A 15,011-nucleotide genomic window follows, 5' to 3' on the forward strand; every position below is an offset into this window, starting at 1 on the left:
GTTTGTGAATGTTTTCAATGTTCAGTATCTTCTGCCCAACAGAAAAGGGTGGAAGAGAGTATAACTGGGGTGGGATGGATCTTTGATGATGTTGACTGCTTTCCTGAGGCAGCAGGAAGTGTAGACAGAATAATCGATGGAAGGCTGATATTCGTGGTGGACTTGGCTGCGTTCACAACTCTCTGCAATTTCTTACAGTCTTGGGCATGCAGTTGCCATACCAAGCTGAGATCTTTCTGAGGATGCTTTCTATTGTGCATCTATCAAAATTGATAATCAGTGTGGACATACCGGATTTCGTTAGCCTCCTGAGGAAGTACTGGTGTTGTGTGCTTTCTTGACTGTAGCATCAATGTGGATAGACTAGGAAACATGTTTACAATTTCATTCATTAACCTGTACCTATATCCCCTCCCCATCAAGTCACAGCAAGGGTTCAATGCTGAGCATATTATTGATTCATGTGGAGGTTGGACAGCTTGTGTACTGTGTATATGCTCTTTTCTTAGGAACAAAGTTGAGCACTGTCCATTTCTTTTTTTTTAGGGAAGACCCCCATAGTAGAATGCCATGTGTTACTTGGAGAATGATCTCCTCCATCATGTCTGCTGGTGAACAATTCAATTCTTCTGTGATCAAGCTTGTGCCTCGACCTCCCTAGAGGGTATGTAGTCTGCATTTGTTGAGGGCTTGGTATCCTGGGTAGCTCCTTTGTTGTCCTTCCTTGAAGTGGATTGTATGGATCCTCTTCCCCAGCTTTCCTTTGCTTGTTGCAGGATTCTGCAGAAATTCTTCCATCCTGTTTGTTAGCCTTATCCCTGGGACCTCTGGATCATACTGGAATAGTTTCTGTTTGTGTGATGTTTTTCAGGCTCTCTGCTTCTACATGATACTCTAAACCAGAGTTCACGGTCGACTGGTCTTGCAAGAATTCAGTCATATTCATCATATTGCCTGAAAATGGCTTCTCCTGGATTTCTGCATTGGGCGCAAATACTGCTGTTGTCCCTGTATGTTTCTAGCTTCATGTGGACTCTGGTATTCCTGAAACCTCCATCCCTGGGTCAATACCTGGAAAGGATTTGACACCTGCTCTTGTTGATTCCTCAGAGGTTATGGCCTGGTCTGTTCTTTAGGCTGGCTGGTTATGCAAGGGCCTATTCCTGGCCTCTCTGGAAAGCTGTGTTTCTTCTTTGCATTTTATTATTTCTGGGGTGTCTTGGCAGCTCCCCTCGCACTGTTTCTTCAAAGACTAATGTAATAACTGGAGTCTCCTGCTGCGGCTCAATGCTATGCTTAGTAGATATGTCCTGGTCTGCTTGTTCATCTAAGTGTTTCCTTAATGGTAGTGTATCACTCGGAACACTTCACTGCAGCTGATGGTGCAGATGTTGTTGAAAGGCACTGTGCTCAACTGGGTTTCCTCTGCTCCAATGAGTGAGGAAACTGTAATGCTGTAGCCACAAAATGACATGACCCACTATCACTCGTATCCTTACATACAGATAAGGAAGGACACCACTTTGATTGGGACAACACATCCATCCTAGGACAAGCCAAACAGAGACATGCACGAGAATTCCTAGAAGCATGGCATTCCAACCGGAATTTCATCAGCAAACACATTGACTTGGAGCCAATCTACCATCCCCTGAGAAAAAGAACGGGAAATGACATCACCAACCCAAGGAAACCTAACCAGATAAATAGAAAGCGGGACATAACACCTGTGCTTCATTGGAGGCTCACTGATGATGTTACCTAGATTGGTGATGAAACGTCTGAAAACTAATCTTCCAGCTCAGCGAGCAAGCTCACATCCAGAACCTCAACCTGAGCTACAAATCTTCTCAAAACTCGCTAACTCTAATGCTACCCAGGTTTCTCTCCTTGTCAAACAGTAATGTTGATATGGAGGCCCATGAAATTCCCCATTCCTTGTGCCAGGTTCTCACGGTCAATACAGTCTTAAGATTTTCAATGAGATGCCCTTTGAGCAGACATACTCCATTGCTTTTGGGGAGATCTGGTCTCAGTTGGTGCAGTGCATCTGATAGATTCAAGTACCCTGCTTCCGTGCTGAATTCCAATTCTGTATTGTGTCCATTGATGAAGAGCTCCGTGTTTTGGAAATCCTCTGTAATCTAAGCTACTTCTCATAGGAAAGGTTCTTCAGTTAGCTAAGAGTTTTATTTTATTTTAGCAGATTTATGCGTCCCTGCTGAAGACCGAAGTTTGGAGATAGAAATAATTCATTGAAGCACATCACACTGAAATAGCTTCTCCACTTACAAGCATGACAATCCACATTGATGGCAGTTTATACTTTGTACTGCTGGGCTCTGTTGTCACAAGAACTGAACCACAAGGTACTGTTTGTGGTGCCTTCTCTTGCTGTGCCTATATGGTACTGGGTTCCCCAGAAATTGATGAACTGTACAAACTCCATAAACTGGCTAGTTGAAGGAGCTTGCCTCCGTCGAATTGAGTGCTGGTTAAGATTTTACAGATTTCACAGCATTGATTTCAACAGGTGAGGTCTACTCTAGACTGCAGGAAGATTGGTAGGCAACAGCCACAATGATTTGATCTCAGATGGTCTCTTCTCCCAAGGAGCCATAATTGTAACTGACTGTGTGTCATTACATGCCTTTCACAAAGAATGCTGATGGGTCTAGGCCCGAAACGTCAGATTTTGTGCTCCTAAGATGCTGCTTGGCTTGCTGTGTTCATCCAGCTCCACACTTTGTTATGCTGACCTGCATCTGTCTTGTTTGTGTGAAAGGCCTGAAGTGTCTCTGCAGTATTTGAATCTTTGCCATCGTTTGTGCCATTGTCTGGCCTAAACTGGGGCCCCGTATATGGTGGAACACCACAGGCATTCTTTTCTATCACAAGATTATTTTGCAGCATATTGTGTTGAGGATAGGGTTAACGCTGCTTTTGTTGGTTTTGCATACTGTCCGAGGGCATTTGTTGCAATTTATGACATTTTCACTCACTGGCACTCTGCTTGTGCTGATGTTTGCCAGTTGACCCCATCCCTGGGTCCATCTGCTTTGCGTTTTTCTGATTTTACTTGATGTTGGAGTCTGCCTGTTCTGACTTTCACTTACTGTTGGTCTCTGTCTTCCTTACGTTCTGCCAGTTCTGCCTCATACTAGAGCTTATCTGCTTTGTACTCTTCTAATCTAGCTTACCACAGGAGAGTGAATGCCTCAAAGTTTTGCTTATTGCTGGAGACTGTTCTCTCCATGTTTGCTGGTTTTACTCAATATTTCATTGGTTTTAACCTGAGTTGGTCTGTTGTAGCTTCTGTCGATTTGTTTTCTCCCTTTTCCTGTGTCTACTGACATGTTTTCTTGACCTGCTATAGTCTAGGAACATAGCTGTCTCTGCTGTTAAACTTTGTTTTAAATTTCACTGGCAATGCTGGGTGTTACTGGCTGCTAATTCTGTTTCTTAAGGAGAAGGTTCATCAGTTTTACTGACATTGGATGATATGTATGTGTACAGTATACCCCAGGATTCGGTCCATCCTCTTTCCTCAATCCCTATCTGTATCACCTTCCATTTCTTTCTCCCTCCTTGATTTATCTACCTTCCCATTCAAGGCATTTATTCTCATCTTCTCAGTTGCTCTATGGGAAAGCACATTCCAAATTCTAGCCAGTCTATGTACAGATGTTTCTCTTCAAGTTAGTGATTATCTTAAATTTACTGCCCCCGCTTTGAATTACTGCATAAGACAAAAATATTTTCTGTATGTTCGTCTTTAAAAACTGGAAAGACTATGTTACCGTCTCTTTTTATTTCCAGAAAACACCCCTCCAGCCATTCCTCCTGGCTGATAAACCATAGCTATTCAGTTCTGGTATTATCCTTGCTAATTTTTTTCCTATTTCATGATCTGGCTGTCCAGAATGAAATAACATGGTTTGATTATTTTCATCTTCCCATTTAATTGTGTAAATTGGTTGAAAGTTATGGCCAAGCTACTTCAGAATTTATTCGCCAAAGTGCAAGAGTCAAAATAAAGGATCAGAAATCACCATAGAAAGGCAAAAATATATTTGTTATGCCCATATTAATATCGTGGTTGTAATTTTACGGGTCAGGCAGTTTGCATAATGGAAATTTGGGAATTGGAGAGGACAAATGTTTGTGGAGATTTTCTACATAGAATTTAAGTTTGTCAGGCTTTCCTTCTCTGCCAGTTACTTAGGCTGGGAATCCTTTCCCAGGTCGTATTTTCTGATTACTTACTGAAAAGCAAACTCACAAAGTTATTGCTAGATTGTCCCACAACTTTGACAGTAAGTGTTCAGCACAAAAATAAGAAAAAGTCTAGTTTAGTGCCTAGTTTGATGTTGTCACATGTGTGAATATAAGCCAAGTCTCAATTTGCATAACTGATAGTAAACACCACATATGAAGCCAGTGTTGGTGGGATGGTTAGGGCAATGGCTACGTGCCACAATCACTTGTCCAAAAGGCATTTGATTCTGTTCTCCTCAAATGTTGGAATGACATGATGACAGTGATGTCTCAAATTGGATCTGTCAACATATTCAGATCCAGTTCAAAAGCTCTGAGATTGGCTTTCACATTTCTTTTTGTCTAAGTTGATTGATAGATGGAGATATTGTCATGTACAGATCAAAAAGACTTAGAGGCGTACAGGTTACATTGCAGGTCACATTATTTGAGGCTAGAGTCCATTCAACGGTCTGATAATGGCCAGAATAAAAACTGTACCCAAAACTGCTTGTGCGCATGTTCAGGCTTCTGTATCCTCTGTCTGATGGAAGAGGTTGTAGGAGGTCATTACCGGGGTGCAATGGGCCTTTGATGATTTTGGCCGCCTTTCAATGGCAGTGAGCCATGTAAATAGAGTCCATGGATGGAAGATTGGCTTCCATGATGGTCTGGGCTGTGCACACCACCCTCTGTTGTTTCTTATGGTCCTAGGCAGAGCAGTGTAGGAGATCCAATGTTTCTGTGCTCAGCTAGCTGCAAAGAATTGTCTCTGGGACAGAAATCCTCATGACTGACCCACTAAAACTGACCTCAAATCAATGAACGCTCAAAGCTAGGTTTACAGCACTTTGATGCTGGTATGTTGTTCTACTCTTGTAAACCTATAGAAGTTACATGATGTAAGAGTGTCTGGTTAACATTGATATTTATTCTGAGACACACTCCATTCTCATTCCAAAGTCTACGATTGGTTGGTTTCAACATCCAGCATTATGCTTTTTTGAGAGGATACTCCCAAGATTTCAAAACCTTTTTAACTGAGCAGAGTAGCATGTTGTTGATAGCAAATGTGGGTTCTTTGATTATATCCTCAGGGGAAGATTAAGACAAGATGTCTTCCTTCCTCAGGCTTTTATTTTCAAGCCAAAGAGTTATGAGGTTTGGGCAAAATGATCAACAAGCAACTGAATGACAGTGCTGTTATTCATTAACAAGAGTTCACTAAGTAACCTGTCTGCCTTGCCTTTACAGCTTGAAGGCGTAGCTGACTCTCCTGAATTGAATGTGCACCCCTGTATTAAAATCTTTCTCTGGCTGCCGAAGCATGGCTGTGAGTGTAAAAACTGGAGCCACAGATTTTCCTGGTTACAGGAGAGTTGGTCAGGTCAATGAACCACATATTAAGATCTTTATTCTATTTACATGCTCTTAATGAATTTGTTGTGCTGTGGAGAATGCGTCTATTGTTCACTGACCTGCAATGGAAGCCATTTTGTGATTTTAGTACACAGAGTCAAAGAGGCAAGTGACAGTCTGAATAATAATAATCCTTGTAAAATTTCCACAGTGATTGTCATAGATGGACATGCTCCTTTTCCATATCTAGAGCTGAGCCATAGAGATCTCCGTGTAGTCTTCAGGCACAAATTTGACAAAAGGGGCTAATTTGTTTACTAACGATGTGAGCTGCTCTGTACTTAAGTGTTGCAGATGGGAACTTGTCAGCTTCCAAAAATGTTCCCATTGAAAGTTGTCTTGTAGCCTTCATGTGTTCTGTTTATGAAGGATTGAAGGGAAGCTTTTCCAAAGTGTGGTGCTGTGGACATGATCCAAAATCTACAAGACACAAGATGGAATGCACCCATGCTCCTAATGAAGGCAGCTCCAACAACATTCAAAAAGCCTGATACCAGCCAGGACAAAACAATTCACTTTCTTCCCATCACTTCACAGGCAGCAGACACTCCATCACCAGCAGCGGCAATTGACAACAATTTTAAAATGGCCAAATTAGAAACACCCTAATTGACCAGAAAATGGAAATTGGAAGGTCTTACTGCCCTCTTTCTTTTTATTCACTCATGAATGTGGCATCACTGGCTAGCCAGCATTTATAGCCTATTGCTAGTTTTCCTTATGAAGTGGTGGTGAGCTGCCTTCTAGGGAGTTTTGCTGTTTACCTGAAATAATAGGCATCTGGGGAACTTTGACAGTTTGGTTGCAACCAATGTAGAAGAATAAGGGCTCAGGAGGCCAGAGAAAAAATTGTTTCCGGCATCAAGTTTGTCAACAAGATCTAGGTTGCATGAAGGCGATCAGTGTAAATACCATTCATGCACACATACAGATATTTAAACAAAAAAAGTATGTTTTTAAAGAGTAACCACAGGTCAATGTAATAGCATTTCAATACAGTCATATATGGATTGCAACTATGGAAGAATAAATCTGTGAACTTCATAGAGACAGAGGTTTCACTTACCATTCTCAGTGATCGTATCATGGATAGTTTAAGTGTTGGAATATTTACTGTGGAAAGTATCCATTCCAAGCATGTCAGCAGAACAATGATAAAGTCAAATGCATTCCATCCATTTCTCATGTAGGGCATAGGATTTAGTGCAGTCACCTTCAGAATAGCTTCTATTATAAAAATAATTGACAAAACCTGCATTAAACAAGAAACAGTTATAGTGAGTCAGTAACAAACTTAAAAATAAGAACTGCATTAGAAGCTAAAGTTTTAATCATCATTTAATAAAAAGATAATCATAATGAATGTTATATGTGATATACATTCATGTTAAATTAATTACTTTGCTATTTCGGTGAAGATTTAGGAAAAGGATATATTTCACCTAATAGTTTTTGGCAATTATTTTTGTGCTATTACATCTTCTACCTGCAACAGTTTAACAATGAAATAAATATGCAATTAAATTATTCGATGATAGTATTTTACAATATGGCACAGAATATTGATACGTAGCTAAAAATGTAGCATATAAAATGATCCATGCAGTATTTTGGGTTAGGCATTTGCGATTCATGACCTTCCTGTGCCAGTTACCTGCTACTTCTACATTCAGAGAATGGTAGTGTTGATCTGAGCAGGATCCACAATACTGGCTTTCTAAACCCACAGCATGTTCTGATAGCTCTGATGCAGCCATGTGCACCACATGAGCTTTCTTTCAATCTTCTGACACCTCTTCTGTGTCTAGAGAGGATTTGAAAATTAATTTCAAGGTCCCTGCAATCTCATCCCTGATCTTCCTCTGATGATACTTCAGCGTTGAAATGTTCAGGGTTGAAAGGTTCAGGAAATGATTATTCAGGACTTGGAAAATGACCTGACGTTCCATATAGTAAAGTATTTGCACTCCTGAGCTGAAACAGTTTTGCCAACTCTTTATATATTAGTTAACTTTGCTACTGCAAAAAACATTCTGACCGATACTAATAAATCTTAGGATTATCAATAAACCTTACTAACACTGATAAATTTGACATGAACTTTCCATATTTTACTTGTGACAATAAACAGTAATTAAAACACTTCTCATTGCCTGGGCACAGAATTCCCATCTGAAACAAATTGCTGCTACACTAGGTCTATGTCCGACTCAGGTATAGTCTCCTCCACACTAGTCTCACCCAGGCATACTTTTGTTCAGAGACTGGACCCAAGCACTTTATAGCAAAACCATAATTAGTCCAATGACCTCACTAATATGCTCAAGGTTGGTGGATGCACCTTCTCCTGACGGTTTCTACTCTGCACACCACTAAACTCACCATTGCTCATCCCCATCCCTTATCCATTAGCAGTTCCTTACACGAAAGACTCACATTTAAAATCCAGATGCTTCCCCTTTACCTCCTTGTCATTCCGTGATAGCAGCCTTAAGCCCAGCTCCACTTACATCCAGCTAGTCAGCTGTGAAAGGCACATCACATGAAAACATAATGTCCTTTCCCCTCTCTTTTCAGGAAAAAGTGGCACATAGAAGAAAACAGCAGAACATAGCAGTGAAGGATGAGCATACCCATATCTTTCAAGCCCTGGTATCCACTAGTATCACTGAGAGCATTTTCGGTAACAGGACATCTTTGGCCTAACTTTATTATTAACTCCCAGCTCACTTGCATCAAGTCTGTCTGGCATGATATGCAAATGATAGATGGTGTGACTATCAACATCTTGCTTTCTACCCTGGACACATTTTCTCGCAGTATTCCAGTTGTTATCTAACTGGTGCCTTGCTTCATGTTTGCAAATAGGCCATCAAAGCAATCAGTCGGATTGAGTGATGTCATGACAGCATTAATTCATGCTAGAAGCAAATAGACTCACAACATCTGAATTCTCAGACTTACATGGCATCTTCTGCGGTGGTACTAAGCATGTCAGTTTTGAGTTCTATGCTTTTAAAAGCTTAACTTGAGTAATTTCCACATAAATTTCTCTCTGATGAAATACATTTACATGCTAGTACTTGCTTATTTTTTTTTCTGTAGTGAACCTCCATCCCAAATTAAATGTCCAAATCTTGCAATAGAAATAACAGTGTGTTAAAAATGTTGCCATTGATGCACAAATCAGGCAGGTAGTTCAGGGGATTAAGGAATACGCTTTGATATACAACTTGTGGATCAATTACAATTCTTCAGAGAAATGGCATCTCATCCTGAGATTCCTCATTACTTTTAGCAACATGCTAGATTTACCCATTAATGGTTAATGTAAACTTGGTGAAGAATATCAAATCTGCAATTAGCAGTGAGTACCTTTTGAATTAGGTAATAGTTAATAATGCAGAGTCAATCAATTCCTGACACAGAAATCAAACATTGTAAACTGTGGATTCTCATTTCATTACATGCTAAATTGTTCTTGAAGGTTTTAATAATGTTATTTTTACATTATTTTCCTTACTTTCCCTTTCAGTTTTCACTTTTTTCCATAATCTAATATTTCTGCATTTCTTTTTGCTTCTTTAATTAACACTGTACCTTAATAAAAATCCTTAATTCCTTTTGATAAAGGGCATAAAATATCAGTCACATTGTTCATTGAGGTCCCAGATGCTCAAAGGCTGACCCTCAGAGCAACATTTACATCTCACCCATTTTTGAAGCAAAGGATGCAGATAAATATCTCGTGCAACATGTAGTAAGTAGTCGGGTCTAGGAGATCAGATCCATTCATGAGTCAAAAATTTTACTTCTTTCTCAGTTTATCAGAAGAAATATGACTTCACACTTGTGTTAAAGTTAAAAGTCATCCCTATTTTATCAAGAATTCTGAACTGAAAAAGATTGGTCTTTCAAATATATGATGAAATCCACCTCAGTGCAGGTTCAGCATTTAAAAGAAGAGAGTTTTTGCCTCTTTTTATTCATTGGGGTTTCAGGTCCTAATCTCAGTCCTGAGTCTGAATTGAGCCCCATTTCAGCTCCTTCAGAGTGGGGGTATGCTAGGTCTGACCATGTCAATCTCCACTGGCCACATGCTGGACCTCACTGAGAATCCAGTAGTCACCAGGGCCCAAAGGAGGAAGATTCCCTCTCTTTTTGATTATGGCTATTACTGGGATGGGCAGAGGCTTTACCTCCAATTGCTCCTCAGGAATTCTATGTATCCAGTCCTCAACGAGGTTCTGGCCGTTCTGGTGAATTTTGCCAAAGCAGCCACAAAAATCTTCCAAAGTGCTTCTTATAAATTTTATTTCATTGAATATTATGGATAAGTTACATATCTTGTATTTATTATGCACTTATCGCACAATACTTACAGTGTTTCCACTTTCTAGGGCATGCGAATAGGGTGCTTGATGGTAGTCTATTGACAGCAAAAGAGTATTTATTAGGATGCAGATAGTAATCACCCCTTCAAAAAGTGGGTGTGAAACAAGGATCACTAAATATTCCTGCAGTCTTAAAAATGATGGGCAACAGGTCCAAGAGCAAAACTTTTGCTTCAGTCTTTTTTTGAAAGAATAGCACCTTGAATTCTTTTGTCTATTATTTTCCTCTTCTTCATCTGTAAGAAAAGCATAAAATATTTGAAAAATAAATAAATATCCCTGCCCCAGCACTCAGAGTCAATAATATTAAATAAATAAAAGAAAAGCACAATGAAATAAAAACAAGAAGTACTAATGTACTCAATTGGCCTGGCAGCATTTGTAAGGACAAAAAGACAACACATTTTTCAGGTTAATATTTTCTTGTCAGCAGTTACTCAAGAAATATTCATTTGAACAAAAGCTACAATATACATGACCAACAGTGAGCCATATCATGTATATTGATTTATTGGATTCAGAATCTTAGTTTCATTGAAGTGAACTTACATTAGTGGCCATTTCATAGTATAGATATTGACTATTGCTGTAAAAATACACATTTGCAAAATCTTTTCATCTTGCATTCATTAGGACAATTTGCAAGAATACCAACTCAGGGGGAAACCAACACCTACACTGTAAGAAAGAAGCGTGAGATCTTGTGTTGCAGTCCATATGGTGTAGCAATGCCCATGTTGCTGATAAGAAGTTCCAGAATTTTGATTCAGCACCAGTGTGATAATAATGATATAGTTGAGACTTGGGGGAAATTTGCAGGTCGTGGTCTCCCCGCTCATTCTTTCATATTGAACTGTAGGGTTGTGGAGATTGTTGATTGGCCAGCATATTTTGCCCAGAAATAATTACCCTTGAAAAGGTGTCTTCTTGAACTGCTGCAGTCCATGTGTTGTAGGTTGACTCACAATACTCTTGGGGATGGAATTATGCATCTATCAGGATAGCGTTTGCTATGCTTGTCCTTTTAAGTGGTAGAGGTCATGGGTTTGCAAGGTTCTGTTAAAGAGGTCTTGATGGGTTGTTGCTGTGTATTTTGTACATAAAACATACTGCTGTCACTGAGCACTACTGATTAAGTCAGTGGATGGGTGCTAAACAAGTGGGCTGTCTTGTCTTGAAAGATATTGAGTTTCTTTAGGTTTTGAGTTCAGCGTTTTCCATTTCCTGGTTGCCAGTCTATGAGAATTCTTTAATGTGTTAGGTTGCTTGGACACCTTGAAGACATAGCACAATCCCACTTTGTGAATTCCAGTGAAGTACAAGAAAAAACACTTCTTTGGAGCTGACTGCAAATTGCAGGCCATTGAATTTGGTTTCGTAAGATGCTATGACAGAACAGCAGCTTGCTGATCCAATACCCAAGCGATTACAACCATTGACTAAATCCAAAAACAAGTTAATTTCACTGTTATCTTCGAGGTTTCTGGAAACTTTGAGCAGCTTACTGTCATTTTAAAATATGTTTGCATATTCCAAATATTACCAAAGTGAAATAGTTTCTCCAATTTTTGATCAATAATGAATCTCTTACTTAAAATTCAGAAACTTTCAACATTATTATTGCCAAACTTAGGTATTTAAGTATGGGTTCTGAGGAAGGGTCATCGGACCCGAAAAGTTAACTCTGATTTTTCTTCGCAGATTATGCCAGACTTGTTGAGCTTTTCTTGCAACTTCTGTTTTTGTTCCTGAATTACAGCATCTGCAGTTCTTTCAGTTTTTATTAAGTATTTTCAACATTGAGACCAAAATGATTGGGCCAATGTATAAAGGGCAGAAAGTTATAGTGTGCTTAGCAATGCAGGTGGGACAAATGCCAATAAAAATCAAGTCAATTGAATTACAAATATTTGGATGTAAACTCACCGAGCTGGGAAACTTCTGTTGCCCATGTTATTACAGACTCCATTGAAAAACCTCGAGTCAGCCTTTTCCCACACTGACGAAACTTTTCCTTTGGATTAAGATTACTTCCTTTTTTATGCTAGAAAATAATTCAGCAAACATAATTTAGTTTTAAAAGACAGAGATATATCTAATAATTAGCCAATAGAGTAATAAAGTGGTGCATAACAAGCATCAAAATGTGAAAATCATGGTTTATAAAAGTTTTATTTTCAGTGCACTCAGCACTGAGTTTTAAAATCCAGGAGCAGAGACAGATTTGAGTGTCACCAGGCAAATGCAAATCCTGGCTGCACTGGAAGCCAAACAGAGGTTATGAGATCAATACTTGTTGTCATGTAGGCTCAGACATGGTTGTGGATCGACATGCGCAAAGGTGTTATGCATATTGACCAGCAAGCTGTCTTTCAACAGATTACTGAGGCACTGTCCGGGCACGTGGCAGCGGCTCCCTCAAGTACAAACTTACTGCCCTCACTTTAAAGTACAGCACTGCCAGTTACTCCCATCAGCCGCTTGAATAACCATTGAGGTAGATCTGCTTGGGAGCACTAGGGTGAGTTAAGTCAACCACAAGATGGGACTAATGGAATGCCCAATGGTAAACAGTCACATTTTGGATTCATCATTGAATATGTTGTCAGAGAATTATATGATATAAATAATTCTTTTGGAGCTTTTATTGTGGGCTTTCAGCCATGAGGCCACTGTAACGGATGGGAAAGTAAGAATAGTGAAACCATATTCATTAAAGAATGACTTTCTAAGAGAACCAGCATCTGAGTAGCTCATCGACCTTTATCTGAACTAAAAGTGACCTCGATGCACCTTTCCTTGCCATATCCTTATCCTGAGGTGTCCTCCAAATTCTGGTGTCAATAGCTACAGCCTGTATTGGTGGCTCTATGAAAGGGCTGGGAGGATGCTACAAGATATATGGTGACTTAGGGCTTCTGTAGCTGGGGTCACACCCTTGATTCTTGATAATGTTTCTGTGATACGGTACAGAAATCTGAGTAAGACATTTGAAGTGTTATAGTTAGGGAAGAGAGTTGTGATTGACAGGGCTGTCTATTATATAAAAAATAACTTTTCTACGATACTAGCAGACCTCAGGAAACAATGTGGTGATACACAAATGGCATTAACAGAGAAATTGATTTATAAACATCGCAGCAAGTCCTTGCATCAGGAAGCATCTGGCTGCCTATTGTGATCTCCAATAGCCATCTCTGCCTTCCTCTTAGTTTACTGGCTGCTATAACCTTATCCATGATTCCGTTGTTTCTGAATGTGTCTGTTCCAATACACAACTGAGAGGCTTCTCATCTTATACCATCTGATGAAAGGCTTATGACTCTCACTGAAGAATACTGCATTCCTATCCGATTTAATACTGAATTCTATTAAGCCATTATATCTTGCTGGCTGACCTCAATTGATTTCCAGCTCAGTATCACATCAACTTAATGACCTCCACTTTAAGCATATTTAAGGATACTGTCAACTTAACCTTTTGAGGGAGAGGCTTCCAAAGGCTCATAGAAATCTGACAGAAACAAGATTTCCTCATTCCTGTGTTAAATGGGTGACTCCTGATTTTTAAACAGTGGCCCCTAATTTAGATTCTCTGACAAGAATCATCCTCTCCACAGTTAAAACCCCTCAGGACTTTAAATATTTCCAAATGAGTGGCTTCTTACACTGTGTCAGTCCCAACAGATACAAATAATGCGGGACTGTTGCCAAACAGAGACCTAAGGATGCAGATGCATAGTTCCTTGAAAGTGGAGTCACTGGGAGACAGGGTGGTGAAGAAGGTATTTGGCATTTTTGCCTTCATTAGTCATGGCACTGAGTTCAGAGTTAGGACTTCATGTTGTGACTGTACAGGACATTGGTGAGGCCACTTTTAGAACATTGCATTCAGTTCTGGTCTCCCTGCAATGGAAAAAAAAACGTGGTTAAACTTGAGATAGTGCAGAAAAGATTTACAAGGATGTTACAAGGATGTTGTCAGGTTTGGAGGGTTTCAGCTACAGGGAAAGGCCGAATAGGTTGGGGCTTTTCTCCTGAAGTGTCAGAGGCTGAGGAGTGACCTTATAGAGGTTTATAAAATCATGAGGGGCCTGTGTGGGGTAAATAGCCAAGGTCTTTTTCCCGGGATAGGGGAGTCCAAATCTACAGGACATAGGTTTAAGATGAGAGGGGAGAGAGTTAAAGGGGCCTAATGGGCAACATTTTCGTGCAGAGGGTGGTGTGTGTATGGAACAAACTGCTAGAAAAAGTGGTGGAGGCAGATACAATGACAACATTTGAAAGGCATCTCGCTGCGTCCATAAATAGGAAAGGTTGAGATGGATAATGCTGGCAAATGGGGCTAGATCAGTTCATGGTATCTCTTCGGTGTGGATTAGCTGGATTGAAAGGTCTGTTTCTGGCTGCACAACTTGATTATCATCCATAATTCCAGGTAATAGTCTAGTATCTCTTCCCTGAAGTGCCTTTGGCCCACAAACACATTCTTCCTTAAATAAGGTGACCAATGTTGTGCACAATACAGGCAGTCCCACCAGTGCCCTACAGAAAGGCCCCCATGAAACTCATGGTCTTTGCTTTGGGATGAAGAGATGGGCGAAAGAATGTTAACCATGAACTCTGCGAACAGAAACAGAGGTAGCCAGGCAGCTAGTTAGAGAGCTGGCCCTAATTGCTTGGGGCTTTGCACCTTAGTTGAAACATGGACAAAAGATCTGAAACGTTAAGGTGAGAATGAGTGCTCTTAACATCACAGTTAACCAAGTGTTGCATCAAGGAGTCCTGCAAGACTGGAGTCAATGTAAATCGCAGGAAAAATCTCCACTTGCTGCAGACATTTCAGGCAAATAAAAGAAGATAGTTAGGGTCGATAGAAATCAGGCATCTCAGTAGGGTACCTCTGCAGGAGTTCCCTAGGATAGTTTCCTAGATCCAATC

The 15,011-nt window shown here is 40.0% G+C and overlaps 1 protein-coding gene across 1 annotated transcript in view; it reads right to left on the reverse strand.

The window, feature by feature from the left end:
* The window catches only part of LOC125452752 (sodium channel protein type 2 subunit alpha-like), a 160,643-nt gene that overhangs the window by 98,531 nt on the left and 47,101 nt on the right, over positions 1-15,011 (reverse strand). Inside the window, exons 8-10 of the mRNA XM_059639681.1 lie at positions 11,997-12,114; positions 10,059-10,306; positions 6,743-6,928 (exon numbers count right to left, since the gene is read on the reverse strand). Coding sequence (XP_059495664.1) covers positions 6,743-6,928; positions 10,059-10,306; positions 11,997-12,114 — 552 coding nt within the window. The remainder of the gene's footprint in view (positions 1-6,742; positions 6,929-10,058; positions 10,307-11,996; positions 12,115-15,011) is intronic.

This window comes from Stegostoma tigrinum, chromosome 1, assembly GCF_030684315.1.
Source record: "Stegostoma tigrinum isolate sSteTig4 chromosome 1, sSteTig4.hap1, whole genome shotgun sequence".
In the NCBI taxonomy this organism is placed as follows: Eukaryota; Metazoa; Chordata; class Chondrichthyes; order Orectolobiformes; family Stegostomatidae; genus Stegostoma; species Stegostoma tigrinum.